Here is a 16,709-nt window from a genome sequence, read left to right on the forward strand (position 1 = left end):
TTCATTGATTTGTGGCTCATAGCCTGTCTGCTTCATGATGAACATTAGTCACACATTTCACACACAACTGGCAATTATACTTGAATGTTGGGAAAACCGGATAAAGCTCCTTCATTCCTAGAAAAAAAAGGGGGGATTGAACTGACAGATGGCCACAAACCATTTTTCCAGCTTGTATGGTTTTGCTGGAAGCCTTTCTTCTCATGATACTCATGCTTTTTCATTCATTTGATGTTTTCCTTTCTTCTCCAAAGGATTTTAAAGATATTGTAGTTTTTAGGCGTTTCTGGGAGCAAAATGGCAGCTGTCTAGAGCACCACAAAGCATGACTTTCTTCTCAATTCTCTCAGAACTTCTTTGGCCTGCTGTCTCTCCTTTTTTCCTTTTTTCTGCCGTGTGCAAGTGGAGAGATGTCTTGAATTAGTATCTCCATGTAGCCGTTAGCTTTCCAAGCTTTCTAACTTGAAGGTCATAATGGAAGTAGGATTTACAAAAGCAGGTTTCAATCTTTCTGTACTTTTATGTCCTAAGTAGATGCATTCAAGTTGTATCAGATTTTAGTTCTTTATACAAATACATATGTAGCATTTTTGTAAACTCTTTTGCATGAAACAAGAACTTTAGCTATAATTAAAAGATTTCATGTCTACCTTGTCTAGTTAAGTCTCCTCCTCTATAATTAGCCTGACATTTTTGTCAGCCATCTCCTATAACATTATAGGTAGTCCTCAACTTAATTATATATATAGTGTTAGTTTTAAGTTATAATGACACTAAAAAAGTTACTTATGACTAGTCCTTGCACTTATGACTGTTGCAGCATCCCTAAGGTCACATGATCAAAATCCAGGCACTTGGCACCAAGATGTATTTATAACAGTATATTGTTATCCTATTCTTATCTTATCCTATCCTATCTTAGCCTAGCCTAGGGTAGCCTAGCATAGCCATCCCATCCCATCCCATCCCATCTCATTTTCAATTTCTACAGCTGCACAATTCAACCAAATGACTCTGGGTGGCTTACAATTTTAAAACTATAAAACAATTAAACATTTAAAACAATTTTAAAAAACATTATGATAATAAAAAACACCCCCAAAGTAAAAAAAAAAAAAGTACAAGCAGCAGCTGTGACAATTAATCAGCTATTAGTACAGCTGAGCAAAAGAGGTTTAAGATACTCTGAGCCCCAGGAACATAGCCAAGTTTTAAAGCTTTGTGAAAAGCCTACAGGCTTTGGGGGGGGCATTCTAATCTCTGAGGGGACAGTATTCCATAAGGCAGGTGCTTCAGCAGAAAAAAACTGCTTCTAGTTGGTGGGAACTATCTTCTAGTTCCCACCAATCAATGCTTTTTGGTTGATAGGATCTGCAGCAAGCTCAATTTGTTGGATTCAATTGGATGGATAGAAACTTTTGAAAAAAGATGGTCCTTCAGTTAACCTGAAGGGTTTTAGGATGACAACCAGCACCTTGTATTGCACCCAGAAATCCACTGAAAGTCAAGACTAGTGGTGTTATATGTACTGTGTAACTGGCACCATTTATTACCCATGCCTTTCCATTTTGCACCAATTAAAGATTCCAAATGCTCTTCAAAAGCAGCTCTATATAAAACATGCTAAGGGTAATTAAGGGAAAAGTTAAAAGGGCCTGGTGATGGTGAGCTGATGAGCCTTCCAGCCCAGAAATGCATGCAACTTGCATATTATCTGAAGGTGTGAAAGGGCTCTTCTAACCCAGCTGCCAACTAGTCTTCAAAAAGGAGTTGTGACTCTAGGAGGAACTCCAGGTTGCATATTGGATCTGTCTGAGGTAGTATCATCCAATCCAGAACTAAAGATGGAAGAAACTTGTTTCCAGAGGTCCAAATACTCACAACCATCCTGCTAGAGTTGAATCAGAGCCTGTTTCACCCAAAGACACTTTCCAAAGTGTTAAGGCAACTGGAATTTCTTGGTTTTTCCTTGAAAACATTTCATTTCCCATCCAAGAAACATCTTCAGTTCTGAAGAACTAAAAACCAGTTGCCTTTTAAAAGCACTTCTGGGATAATCATGGCCTGAACTATTGAGAATCTCCAGAAACACTTTTCCCCCCACTCCATTCAGACCTGAACAGTCTCAAGACACTGAGATAAGACACCCACAGCATCACTCAAGAGCCTGGAGTAGAAATATAAAACTGGTTGTCATCTGCATCTTGATGATATCTCACCCAAAACCAACCACTTTACTCAGTGGCCTCATGTACATTAAATAAGAGAGGAGAGAACCCCAGGGCAGCCCAGAAAGTAGGGGTTGCAGCAGTGGTGGATTCTGGTTCCCATTGCAACTGGTGCAGTGCAACGGGGTCCAGCACGTCCCACATGCATGCGTGCACACACGCACAGCGCACGCATGGCTCCTTACTTCTATGATGCCTCTGTGATGCCTCCATGATGCTCCAGCTGCTCGGCGGAGCATTGTGCAGGTGCCGTATGCTCCGTGCACATGTGCAGAAGCACCAAAGAGCTCAAATACAGGTAAGGAGCTCTGATGGGCAGGTGGGCCCTCTAGAGCACCATACTGGAATGGTACCTGGTGCTTCCGACAGGCACCAGTACGCCTGTACCAGGGCGTACCGCCTGCAACCCACCACTGGACTGTAGCCCAAATACCTCCCTATTTATCAACACCAACTGAAACTAATCCTGGAGAAAGGATGAGAACTAATAGAACACAGTGCCAATCACCCCCAATTCCTGAAGCCAGCCCAGATGGTATTGAAGGTATCAATTGCTGCTTAGAGATCAAGTAGAGCCAGGATGGATACACTACCACCATCCCACTCCTGACACAGACCATTCATGACTGTGATCAATGTCATCTCAATCCCAAACCCTGGTCTGAACCCCAACTGAAAGGGGGCTAGGTAATCTGCTTCATCCAAGATTGTCTGCAGCTGTCACACAACTACTCTCTCCACAATCTTGGGATGGTGGGTTTGGAAACTGCTTTTTTTTTTAATATATATTTTTTATTATGTTCTCATTCTATACAATCACATATTCACTGTGCTTAATCAGGGCATATAACATTGAATAATAAACACGGCCCTCACTTATATAGAAAATGCCCTCTACAATACAAACCCAGTATACCACCTTGGCCCGCCATACACCCTCTTTCAACCCCCTCCAACTTTCATTCTTCCTTCTCACACACCCCTCTACGCCTACTTCCCCTCCCCTTCTTTCTAACCCTAACCCTATCACTCCCTCTCCATTCCCTCCCTCTCTTCTCCTCCTCCTCTCTCTCACCCTCTCCACCCTCCTTCTTCTTTCACTCGACTCTTTCCTTCGGTATCTATTACCTTCCAGTATATTCGGTTTGTTCTATTTTCGCACTAACATTGAAAAGCCACAGTATACAAATACAATCATGGAATTTAACACATATTGTATTTCCCCCCTCCCCCCTCCCCCTAAATCCCCACCTCCCTTCCCTGCCCCCGACTTCCCAAAGACCATACGTGGTATAACTTTTGGACAATCACAGTCTAAAATATCTCTACATTGAACTCAGCTTCTTACTGTTACCCAAATTTTAAACAATTTAAATTATTACTGATACTAAGCATAAGCTATCTGGAGTTTCTTAGTCCCATATTTACTTTTTATGTAATCAATCCATTTTTTCCAGTCTCGTTTATATCTCTCGTTTGAATGTTCTTTGAGATATGCTGAGATTTTGGCCATTTCGGCTAAGTTCATAACTTTCAAAGTCCATTCTTGAATTGTAGGTAAATCTTTCTTCTTCCAATACTGCGCCACCAAGAGTTTTGCTGCCGTTATTAAATACAGAACCAAATTAGTCTCTGCTGCTGTAAAATCAATACATATACCCAGTAAAAACAACTGGGGGGTAAATTTTATCCTTCTTTTAAAGATGTTTTGCAGGATCCACCATATTTTTATCCAAAATGCCTTGACATTACGACATGTCCACCATATATGAAAATATGTAGCATCACAAGAACCACATCTCCAACATTTAGGTTGAACATTTGGATACATAGAGGCAAGCTTTTTAGGATCTAGGTGCCATCTATAAAACATCTTATAAAAATTTTCTCTCAAGTTTTGTGCTTGTGTAAATTTCACATTTCTTACCCAGATTCTTTCCCATGTTTCAAGCATTATTGGTTCCTCGATATTCTGAGCCCATTTTATCATACAATCCTTAATCAGTTCCGTTTCAGAATCCATCTGTATTAGTACATTATATATCCTCTTTATATGCATTGAGCTTTGATCTCTTATTTGTTTAAATAAATTATCCTCAACTTTTACAAAGCCAATTTTTTGATCTGTTTTCCACCTAGCCTGTAGTTGACCATACTGAAACCACGTTTGAACTACCTTCTCTTCTTTAAGTACCTCTAAAGATTTTAGTTGCATCACCCCTCTTTCTGAGATAAGAAGTTGTCTATAGGTGGTTCTATCGTGTTTTTGTTCTACATTCATATTTTCAATTGCATGTCTAGGAATTGCCCACATGGGCACTTTATTATTTAATTTATGTTGATATTTTTTCCAAACCCGCAATAAAGCATTTCTTAAGATGTGATTTTTAAATTTCTTATCCATATTTTTGTTAAATAACAGGTAAGCATGCCAACCATATAACAAGTCATATCCCTCGATATTCAAAATTCTGTCATTAGTTAGATGAATCCAATCACTAATTGCAGATAATGCCACTGCGTCATAGTATAATTTTAAGTTAGGTAATTTCAATCCTCCTCTTTCACGTGCATTTTGCATTATTTTCATCTTTACCCTCGACTTCTTTCCTGCCCACACAAATTTGTTGATACCCTTCTGCCATTCTAAAAGATTCGCATCTCTTTTAAGTATTGGTAACATTTGAAAAAGAAATAAAATTTTTGATAAAATGTTCATTTTTACTGCCGCTATTCTACCCAGCAAGGACAAATGCAGTTTTTCCCACCTTTTCAACTCCAACTGTGTACTATGCCAAAGTGGTTCATAATTATACTTGTATAATTTCCCATTTGAGATTAAAATATTAACTCCAAGATATTTAACTTTTTTAACTACCTCACATCTTAGCATCGCCCCCAGTTCTTCCTTCTGTTTGATAGTCATATTTATAGCTATTATTTTGGTTTTTCCTAGATTTATTTTAAATCCCGAGACTTGACCATATTGATTGATCATATTCAATAATACCCTACTAGATTCCTGCGGTTGTTCCAATATTATAACCAGATCATCCGCAAATGCACGGACTCTATATTCTTGCTGTCTAATTTTAATCCCTTTTAGACCGCCCAAGCCCCGTATCTTATTCAACAGTATTTCCAAAGTTATAATAAACAATAATGGGGACAGAGGACAGCCCTGTCTTGTACCTTTTTCAATTTGAAAGGAGTCTGTCAGACTTCCATTGACAATGATCTGGGCTGTTTGCTGCTGATATATTGCACCAATTGACCGTAAAAAGCCATCTCCTATCTGCATTTTTTGCAATGTCTTCAGCAGGAATTGCCAATTAACTCGATCAAAGGCTTTCTCCGCATCCAAAAATATGAATGCGGCTGGGATTTGATTGTTCTTTCCCAGGTATTCTAAAGCGTTGATAATTAATCTAACGTTGTCCTTCATCTGTCTGCCCTGTATAAAACCAGTTTGATCGGTATGTATCAGTTGTTGAATTACCCCCATTAGCCTATTTGCTAATATTTTAGTAAAATTTTTATAATCTACATTGAGTAATGAAATAGGTCTGTAATTTTTTGGTTGGGTAAGGTCTTGGTCTTCTTTGGGTATCAACGATATGAACGCAGTCTTCCACGAAGGAGGCACTTTCCCTCCCGATTGAATTTTATTGAATAGTTCTCTGAGGGGTTCTACCATTTCTAACTGTAAATTTTTATAATAAACAGCTGTTAAACCATCTGTGCCTGGTGCTTTCCCTAACTTTAATTGTTTAATTGCCTGCAAAATTTCCCCAGAGGTTATAGGTTGATTCAGCTTATGCCTATGTTCTTCTCTAACTAGGGGGATTTTCTCTTTATCTAGGTATTTGTCTATATCTCCGTCCTTAATTTTATCCCCTTTATACAACTCTGTAAAAAATTCCCGAAATACCTTTTGAATCTCTTCCTGTTGAAACACTTCCTTCCCTCTGTAACACAATTTGGATACATTTCGAGCTTACCTTTTTTTTCTAAACTGATAAGCCAACCACCTACCGGGTTTATTTGCATTGCAGAAAGTATTATGTTTAGCATATAATAAACTAGTAGCTACCTGGTCAGAGATCAGCATATCAAACTGAGATTTTAATATAGCAATTGTTTCCCTAATCTTTGTATCTCCTGGATTCAATGTTAATTCTGACTCTTTCCCTTTAATTTCCTCTTCCAATTCTTTTCGTTTTTGCCCTTGTTTGTGTCTATGTATTTTGTTTATATTCATTAATACTCCTCTCATATATGCTTTGCTTGCATCCCATACATATTCCAAAGATGTACCCTTATTCATATTGAGAACAAAATATTCTGATAGCAATTTTTTACAATCATTAACATACTTTTCATATCTAAATAAGTTTTCATTCAACCTCCAGGACCTTCTTGCCTGGGCTACCCTTCCCAATTCCATCCAGACTGGATTATGATCTGAAAGAACTCTCACCATAATCTTTGTCTTCTTCACCCTACAAAGTAAATCATTTGTAATTAGTATAAAATCAATCCTTGAAAGAGATTGATGTCTGTTGGAAAAAAAGGTAAAGTCATATTCTTCTGCATGCCTCTCGCGCCAAGCGTCTCGCAATTCAAAGTCGTCCAGCATGTCAAAAAAGGGTTTGGGTAACTTAGCTCGAAATTTGGTGTTCGGGCGAGCTGTCTTCTTATCTCTTTTGGTGTCGATCACGCCATTCCAGTCACCCAATAATATACAAGACTCAAAGTCCCACTGTACTAATTTAGCATGGAGATTTCTATAAAATCCATCTTGTTGTTGATTAGGAGCATAAATTCCCAAAAGTAACGTCTTTTTCCTTTCTAAGATTAAATCTAATGCAATATATCTTCCAAAGGGATCTGCTTCAATTAGCTCAGCTTTAATGTCTTTTCTTAAATATACTACTATGCCATTTTTCTTTTCCATGGCTGAGGTCGCAAAATGTTGGCCCAGTTTGGGGTTAAACAAATATTTTTGATCGGTTGATTTGATATGAGTTTCTTGCAAACAAATTATGTCATTCTTAAACTGTTTGAGATAATGAAATATTTTCTTTCTTTTCTGTGGAGAGTTCAGTCCGTTAACATTCCATGTCAAAATCTTAGTTGTCATTTTTGGTTGCCTGAAGCTTTTTTAGAGCCTCCCGCAAGGCCTGTCTCACCTTTGGTTTGGCTCCTCCCACAGCTTCTGAGCTTGTTGCAGTAGCTCCTTGATCAGTGGCCAACGATTGTTGAGATTATTGCATAGTAGCTTGTTTATCCGTTTGTCTGGTGGTCTTACGGTTGGATCTTTTTTCCTTGACTCCTTGCCCTTCCGGGAGAGGGAGATGATACATTTTATCTGATGGTTGTGTGGTTTTCTGTTTATCTTGTTCGTCTCGTGGTTTTTTACCATATCCCGAAGGTTCAGGGTATCCCATCTTCAGAGTCTTATGATAGAAATCACGAGCTTTCCATACAGAACTGAGATGATATCTTTGTTTGTCCATTGTAACTATAATACCGAGTGGGGCATCCCATCTGTACTGTATCTGACGCTTTCTGAGCTCTTCCACCAGAAAAGCATAATCTCTTCTGGCTCTTAGCATCTGAGGTGGTATTTCTTTCAAAACAAGCAGGTCTTGTCCACCAATTTGAAGCTTAGTATTGTAAGACTCTTGTAATATCATATTTCTAGATTCTCTTGTAACAAAGTATATTACCACATCTCGGGGAAGTTGCCTTTGTTTTGCCGCCCATGAGTTAACATGAAAAGTCCTGTCAATCTGCCAATCAAAATTGGATCCCGGTTTTCCCACCAGACGGTCAAAAGCTTCAGAAAACATTTGCTTTAAGTTCTCCTGCTTTTCTTCACGCAGCCCCCTCACTCTTAATGCAAGCTCCATCTGCTTATACTGTATCATAATAATTTGTTTTTCAGCATTATCAATTTTTTGTTCCACCACTTCAGTTTTGGATATCAGGTTAGTTTTAGCTTCATTGAGAGTTTCTAAATTATCTTCCATTCCAGAAATATATTCTGTTATCACATTTACAATTCCCATCATATTATCATTCATTTTAGTGACCCTAGTATCGAATTTGTCATATAGAACTTCCATCTCATTCCTTATTTCATCTTTGAAATCTTTAAGCATTTCTAGATTCTGTTCTCTGAATTCTTTAAACATTTCTAAGTTCTGTTCTCTGGATTCTTTGAACATTTCCAGAAAAAATTCTTTTGTTAGTACGTCTCCACTAGGGGGCATAGATGGTGGGGGCTGCAACTTTGTACCAGGTATGGGAGACGTTTTCGGAGGTAATTTCACAGAGGTTGATTTGGATGCCATTATATTTTGGTTTTAATTATTTATTCTAAATTGCTAATCCACTGTACTATGTGGAGAAAAAGAAATTCCCCCCCCCTTTTTTTTCCTTCTTTTTTTACAAAGGGTTTTACAGAGGATTTCAAAAGAGAAAGTCCGTTTGGAATGTTTGGAATGTCTCTGTATCAACAACAAAGAGTCTTGAAAGCTTTAAGGGAGTAGCTCTAATTAAATTATAAGAGATTGTTTCTTTGATTCTGTAGCAGGAAGCCGGAGATAACAAATGCAGAAGCTGTAAACGCCATTTTGAAGACAATTAAACAAAAGAGGTTTTTATAACATTGAAGCTGGTATTTCAGATAGAGAAAGGTTTTAAAGTTCACAAGTTTGCTCTTTGCTCGTATTGATTTTAATAGTCTCTTTTCTAAAGATTGTCCTAAGGGGGAGGGATTCCTGTCTAGTGCTGTAAATAACAGCTGCGAAGTTCAGGTCGGAGTTGAATGACTCAGCTTTGGGTTGATCCTCCCCCTCCGTCCACAGCTCACAAAGAAACAAACTGTGAACTTCAAAGAAGATTCTTACCAGCTGAGATTCCTCACTGCTTTTTTCTTGTCTGAAAAAAGAGTTATCTTCTTGATATTGAGTAGATAACGAACCTGAACTCTGGGGGCAGCTCTGTTAAGCTGCCGACGGCGACAGGCCACTCCCTGGAAGTCGGGTTTGGAAACTGCTTGAAAACAGTCCAGTAAAGCAATGATCCTTTGGGGAGATGGTGCACCATCACCTCTTGAGGAGTTGGTGGGACCTCTCCCTCTTTCAAGGCGGAGTTAATTACTACCCAGATCTAATTCCACATTTCCTTCTGCGCAGCTTTAATAAATGTAATAATAATTTAATCAATACACAGGTGGCTGAATGAGCAGCTGAGAAAGCTTTGTCCACTTCCTCAGTTTTCATAGGCTCAAACTCATTTCGGTTCACCCTGCAAGATGTTGTCCCCATTATTTCCACAGATTCAGCTTTAAAGCTGGAGTCCTAACGTACAGCAAATGTGAGTGACTTTGTCTGCCACATGTGCAGCATATTCCTCCCAGAGACCCTTTAAGTGAACTTTGGTATTACTCCCTCTGAGAAGGGACTGAGTGACTTGAAACCTGAGTCTTCTACTGAGTGACTAACGGCAAACACAATAAGGGCAGAGAAATAATTAAATTTCAGCACTGCTATGAGACAGGCCCTACTAGTGGCTTTAGCTCTTTTCCAATTGTCTTAACTCCTTGTTGTGCAGCCTTTCAAGGTCATATGACCTTCCCAGCCAGCTTCTGAAAAGCAGTCAATGAAGCTGGATTCTGTTAAGAATCATGTGATTCACTTAACAACTGTAATGATTTGCTTAACAACCACAGTAAAAATGTAATAAAATCAAGTATAACTCACTTAATAGCCAGCTTGCTCAGAAAGGCAACTTCTGGCCCCAACTGTGGTTGTAAGCTGAGGACTACATGTAATTCAGAAATGTGCAATTTTATACATCAGTCCTGTATAACTCGTTTCTTGCCTCCACATTCAGCATACTATCCATCCTATTTTGGAATGCTGTCCTGATAATTGGCTGGCTGGGTGATCTGGACCACTGGTCCAAAATTCTGCCACAAAGGTTCAATTGTTTCTTGCAGGGATTATTAAGCCAGCATCATTGGGAGCCAAGATATCTGCACCCAAATTTGAAAATCTTCAAAAGTCCACGGAATAGCAGAGATTTCTTGTGAAATCATAAATACTTTGGCATTGTATGTGTGCTCTCAGGGATAAGTACACTGAAATATTTAATTATTTTAAACAATATTTTTGGGAACCATACTGTTAAATAATATTGTGATTATGATGTCTATTGAGTGAAAAGATACTTGTTGAAAAATAAAACTTTTATTTTTCTTCTTCTTTCCATTATAAATGGGATTGTGGCAAGGTTTAGTGAGCTGAGGTCTAAATATAAAGTTTAAGGTTAATATAAGAAAGTTTCATTCTACTAACTAATCCTTAGAGGCTAAATTGCACCTTAACCAGCAACTAGATTTGTTGCAAAAGAAAAAATGTATCACCAAAACTGATATGATATCTGTAGATATCTCTGAAGCCCATGTAAAGAAATGTATCCCAAATAGATGCCATATGTATTAAAAAAGAACTACACAAACTTCTGTTATCCTAGTCTTTATCATTGGTTTGCTTGCCTCAGTAGTGGGTTACAATTTTTTTTACTTCTGGTTCGGATGTGCTCCCGCGCGTGCTTGCATGCGCAGAAGCATCCGGGCAGGTGGGTGGAACCTCCTGCTGCCGCTACTACCAGTTTGCCCGATCCGGGCCAAACCAGCAGCAACCCACCTCTGGATTGCTTCTATATCAACCACCGTCATTTCTGTATAGAAACAGAGATATCAATTTCTCTCCAGAATTGGAGTTAGTTAAGAAACAAGGCTTCCTTTTTGGAGCTAATTCAGTTTATTTCTGAGCCAGTCAGATGAAAGTCATATAATCCTTTTTCATCTCTAGGAATTATTGCATGAATAAAATTCAGCAAATGTAACAAATACTTTTTTGATGTTTAATAAAGTATAAGCAACTTTTCTCTTTTCAAAAGCAATTAATAATGGAGATGGTCCATTTCCTTTCCACAGAAACATCTTTTTTTGTTACCTTTGTTTAGTTTTCTAAACACAGCTAAATAAATTTGCCAGGCAACTTAAAAAGAAAGGATATTTCAGGCATCTTTTCAGTTTAACCACATGGGGGCACAATATGTTTGCATAAGAACAGTTTTATTTGCTCAGATGACTCGCCCAAGATTGTTGGCCTTTTCTGTGAATTAGATGTTTGGTTACCATCTAATGCTTTCTAATTTGCCTACAAGTAATGCATAACTGAAATCTATTGCAAAATGAGCTTTACCTGAAATAAATCTAAACTCATTTAAAAAGTATAGGTTGTTTGGGAGAGGTAAAAAAATCCTGCTTAATCCATTTGCTTTCTAAATAACAGAATGTTCTTGTAATACAGTATCCCAAAGGATCTTAAATATTAAAAATACATTCTTGAATGTGTTTAACCTATGCAGTTTCAGCTCATTTTAGGTTAGCCCAATATACATTTGACTTATAGATACATTATTTAATTGAATTGTTATAAATATTCCAATGTAGAAAAAATGCCTTTATGCGTGGCATATATATTGTATTTTCCCCACATTAAAATATAATTGGATTAGAATAATTTTAGCTATGCTTTCAGAGCTGATGGTGTTTATAGGATGCTGTTCTTGCATTTATTCCCTAATTAAAAGGATGCCAGGCAAGCAGTGGAATTTTGGAATTTGAATTGCAATTTTCCTTTGTGGTTTGTATAAAGTAAAATGTATATTCTGGAATTCATTCTTAGGGAATAAACATAAAACCTATTTATTTCCTTAAATTTGTCCATTTATTTTTCTGGCTCAAAAGTTTTTGCCTTTTTACAGATATTCAATCTGTGTAATAAAATACAAACTGTCTGTGGGAAGGAAATGGGAGGAATTTACCACCACTAAAAGAAAAAAAAAAGGATAAAATCCTAAATTCAGAAACAAAGGCACCACTAGAAGCATTGAAGGAAAAACAGGAAACATTGGAATAGAAAATCATTTAAATAGAAATAGAAACATATGTCCCAAGAAGTAAGACCAGAGTAATTAAAATTCCGATATAGTGGAGGGAAAAACAGGAAATGCAGATACAAGAGGAGATCAGGCCAAGGTGACAAGGGGAAAACAAAAGGTGCCAAAGACAGATTTCAGAAAGCATTCACCCAACAGCGACTGGCTCAATATGTGGCTGAATTATTTACTTCAGAAAATATCACCTTTGAGAAATGCACAACTTTAAATCCTGCCACATTACTCCCATTAGAGCAAACTGGTGAAAGTCTTCATGACTGCCTCCATCTAGTGCACAATGCTGAACTACCCTGACCCGATCTGACAGATACCCCGTTAGAAAACCCAGACTTAGAACTTTTTACTGATGGCTCCTCGTACATACACGAAGGAAGGAGGGTGTCGGGAGCTGCAGTAGTCTCCCTATATGAGATCATTTGGACATCCTCTCTCTCTCCTTCGCATAGTGCCCAAGTAGCTGAACTTATAGCTTTAATGAAAGCCTGTGAAGCTGCAAGGAACCAATTTACCAACATATATACTGATTCCAAATATGCTTTTGGGGTTTGCCATGCAACAGGAGCCCTGGGGAAGCAACGGAGGTTCCTTACATCTGCTGGACAATAAATTGCACACACAACACTGGTAGCCCAATTATTAGATGCCATCCAACTACCAAAGGCTTTGGCTGTCATACATTGCAGAGCACACCAAAAGGATGACTCTAATAACAAAAGGGAGCCAGTATGCAGACCCACAACCAAATGGGCAGCAACACAGCCATTGCCTCAACATCTTATGACACCAGCATTAACAATCACTCCTGAAGCACCCTAAAAATTTTTTTGGGATAATGGGGAAGCAAAACAATGGGAGGAAAGGTTAGGAACAATTTTTAAAGAGGAATTTTGGAGAGTCCCTGATGAAAGGCCTATAACTCCATGCCACCTCCTTAGGTTAATTTGCCAAAGGTTGCACACCAAGGGACATTGTGGGACACAAGCTATGGTAGAAGCTATCAGGAGAGAATGATATGCACCTAGTGCCTAGAACGAGGCTATGAGAGTGGCTAGCATTTGTCAAACATGCCAAGCAAATAACTCCACCTCCAGGAAATTCATTCATGAGGAAGGTCCTGGGCACAGCAGCCTTTTGAAAAAAATACAAATGGATTATATACAACTCCCAAAACCAAATGGGTACCAATATGTCCTTGTACGTAGGGACCAACTGACTCACTGGATAGAGGCCTTCCCTTGTCAACACACCATGGTCCTTGAAACAGCCAGACACCTTCTTAAGGATATAGTATCCAGATTTGGGGTACCCATTGTCCTGGACATGGATAGAGGCAAACATTTCATTGCCCAGATCCTCACACACATATTCCAAGCCTTGGGCATTACACATAACCTACACATGCCTCATTCTCCCAAATCCTCTGGGGGGGGACTAAAAGGGCCAACAGGGAGGTGAAGACCCTGCTGAGAAAACTCTGCCAGGAGACACATCTTTCCTGGCCACAGGTGCTCCCAATCGCACTCTTTTATATTAGAACTAGACCCAGACGAGATATAGGAATCTCGCCCTTTGAGATCCTTTTTGGCTGACCCCCAAATACATTAAAAGGTTTGGAGCCACATTCCCTCTGTTTAGAAAAGAGGAATATGATTTTCTCTTCTTAACTTTCAGCATTGCACAAAAGATTGCAGATCCTATGGACTCAAAGTGCCTTGACACAGACCTGCCCTTGGAGGAAGCCTTCACCCATTTGAACCAGACGATTGGGTGTGGATCAAATTCTTCACGAGGACCTTGCCCCTACAACCTAAGTGGAAAGGGCCCTACCAAGTCTTGCTGACCACACAAACAGCTATCAGGGTTGCTGAGAAAGACTCCTGGATTCATTGGACATGTGCCAAAGCTGCAGTTGTAGACCACAGCCCACCATCAGCACTGACCCAATCAATTCCAACGATCAAGTTGAGGAAAAACTCTGAGGCAGACCAGTGGACATTGCAAACATTTTTTAACAACATAGAACCTGGACGCCAAGATATAAACACTGAAATACAACAAACTGGACTGTAATTTTTTTTTAAAAAAAGAAGAAATAACAAACTTTCATTTTATTCCACTTATATATATTCCATATATATAAATTTCTAATTAATACTCTTTTTTTTATAAAGAAGAAATAACGGGTTTTAATTTTCTGATTGTTATTAGTTTTTTTCCTTTCCCTTTCTCTCGAAAAGGACTTTGACCTTTTTTTATTTTTCATCTTAATTTAAAAAAAAAAAAGGGGGGGGAAGTTGGTCCAACCATGGGAAACAAAACATTCAATGTAAACACACTGTGTAGCTTATATTGTATATTACTATCTGTACTAGTTGTAACACAGGTAACAGCATTCTTAGAGCCAAACCTTATCCCAGAGAAAGGAAACATATGGGAATATTTAGCAAAGGAAATACTCAACACCACCAACTTTTGCTTAGCAGGAGGAAAATCAGTCAAGGTTATTCTAACCATGTGCTTAATGGGAGTAGCATCTAGACCACATGGTATCCTCAACCACACTACACTTAGAGACCTCCACCTTCCTGATTCCTACAAAAGCATCTTCAACTGGGATTATTCTTCAGACACTAAGGTCCGCACTATGTACATACGACACATTGCCACAGTTACTGCTTCTGAGCAGTGCTTTAATCTCACAGGGTGCAGGCCACCAAAAGTCACAGAATGCATCAACTTAAGCAATATAGATCTACAATGCAATCACACAGAAACTATCCCATCAAATTGACCACGAATACCAAGTATATTCAGACATCCAATTAGAGGAAATAGACAATGAAGAAAATCACCAAGAACAAAGTAATAATAATTGGGGATTGTAAGAAGGAAATGGGAGGAATTTACCACCACTAAAAGAAAAAAAAGGATAAAATCCTAAATTCAGAAACAAAGGCACCACTAGAAGCTTTGTAGGAAAAACAGGAAACATTGGAATAGAAAATCATTTAAATAGAAATAGAAACATATGTCCCAAGAAGAAAGACCAGAGTAATTAAAATTCCGATATAGTGGAGGGAAAAACAGGAAATGCAGATACAAGAGGAGATCCGGCTAAGGTGACAAGGGGAAAGCAAAAGATGCCAAAGACAGATTACAGATACGAGAGGAGAGGCCAAGAAAAAATGTGCCAAAGACAGGTTAGAAAGATAGTATCTGTTTTTGGGAAACATACTTGGGGCAAATAAAATTAAAATTATAAACACAAACTAGCAAACACCTCCTTGCCAATCAAAGAGCTAAACAGGAATGAAACCACTAACACAGGAATCACACAAAAGCCAGAATCATTAGCACAAAGCTACAAAAAAAGTATATCAGACCTCAAAGGTAAAAAGAGTATAAAATATCTAGTCAATCCCAGTTTAGTAGCTAACCCAGGAATGGTGTCCTTGCTGCTTGTACCTCCTTTCTGAAAAATAAAATACCTGGCTTCCACACAGCTGTTCCGCTCAAATTATTTTTCACGCTTCCCGGCAGGAAATTCGAACCTAGCAAAGGAAGATTTGAAACCTTCCAAAATGTCCTTTTAAAGAATAATTATTAAAAAGTATTCACATTTATCTACCTCTAATTAAATGATAAACTGTAAATTACAAGTAAATATACTGAGGAATTAATGGTGGTTTTTTTTAAATAGGGAAAACAACTATGGGTAACTCAGTTTTTTAAGCAGCTTCTCTTTGCGACAGGAAAGCTGTGAAAATCAGAAACAAGAGGGTTAATCAATCTCTCTCCCAATTAAACAGATTCGACCATGACTATTTTGCATAAAATAATAGTAGAGGAAAGAATAATGGCATGATAAAAAAGAATCCTGGCAAGAAGACAAAAGTGTAGAATTCAGGTTACATTGAATGTTGTTTTGTTCTGAATAATGTGAACATTAACCCTGAGTCTGCTTCATTTAAAGTTTTGAGCATAAGTTTAAAAGAGAGAGGAAAGAAGATGGTGGAATCTACTATAGTTTGTGATTTTACTGTGGCAAGTAATATTACCATCATCCTTAATAATTGCATTCTGAATGTAAGCATTTTGTTTTAGGTTTCCCACAGAAGGATTGCATTGTGTTTTTCAAAGGAGATCTTTAATTCAATAGACTTCATCTAAATTAAATCCGTGGCATTCTATCCTTAAGCTGTAGTTCATCTTTTTCTAGTTAACTCCTCAAAGATGTTAATTTTCAACTCCCAACTAACATGATCTAAGAGGACTAGGGATTATTATGAGATTATGATACACAACAACTTGCAGTGTACAAGTTTGAGGAAAGCTGATCAAAATGGCTTTGAATTAATTTTTTCATTGATGCTGAAGTGCATGAGCCTGGGTTAGTTTAAGAAACTGCTTCACCCCAATGGGATTGGCCTGCCCCCC

At 38.2% G+C, this 16,709-nt stretch overlaps 1 protein-coding gene across 1 annotated transcript in view; it reads right to left on the reverse strand.

Moving 5' to 3' along the window:
- The window catches only part of NPVF (neuropeptide VF precursor), a 109,107-nt gene that overhangs the window by 9,489 nt on the left and 82,909 nt on the right, over positions 1 to 16,709 (reverse strand). Inside the window, exons 2-3 of the mRNA XM_087714377.1 lie at positions 1,554 to 1,623; positions 1,355 to 1,415 (exon numbers count right to left, since the gene is read on the reverse strand). Of these exons, the coding sequence (XP_087570503.1) occupies positions 1,355 to 1,415; positions 1,554 to 1,623 (131 nt within the window). The remainder of the gene's footprint in view (positions 1 to 1,354; positions 1,416 to 1,553; positions 1,624 to 16,709) is intronic.

The sequence above is a fragment of the Thamnophis sirtalis genome, unplaced genomic scaffold (assembly GCF_051295495.1).
Source record: "Thamnophis sirtalis isolate CommonGarterSnake01/CBP01778 unplaced genomic scaffold, rThaSir2_p1.2 scaffold_4, whole genome shotgun sequence".
Classification (NCBI taxonomy): Eukaryota; Metazoa; Chordata; class Lepidosauria; order Squamata; family Natricidae; genus Thamnophis; species Thamnophis sirtalis.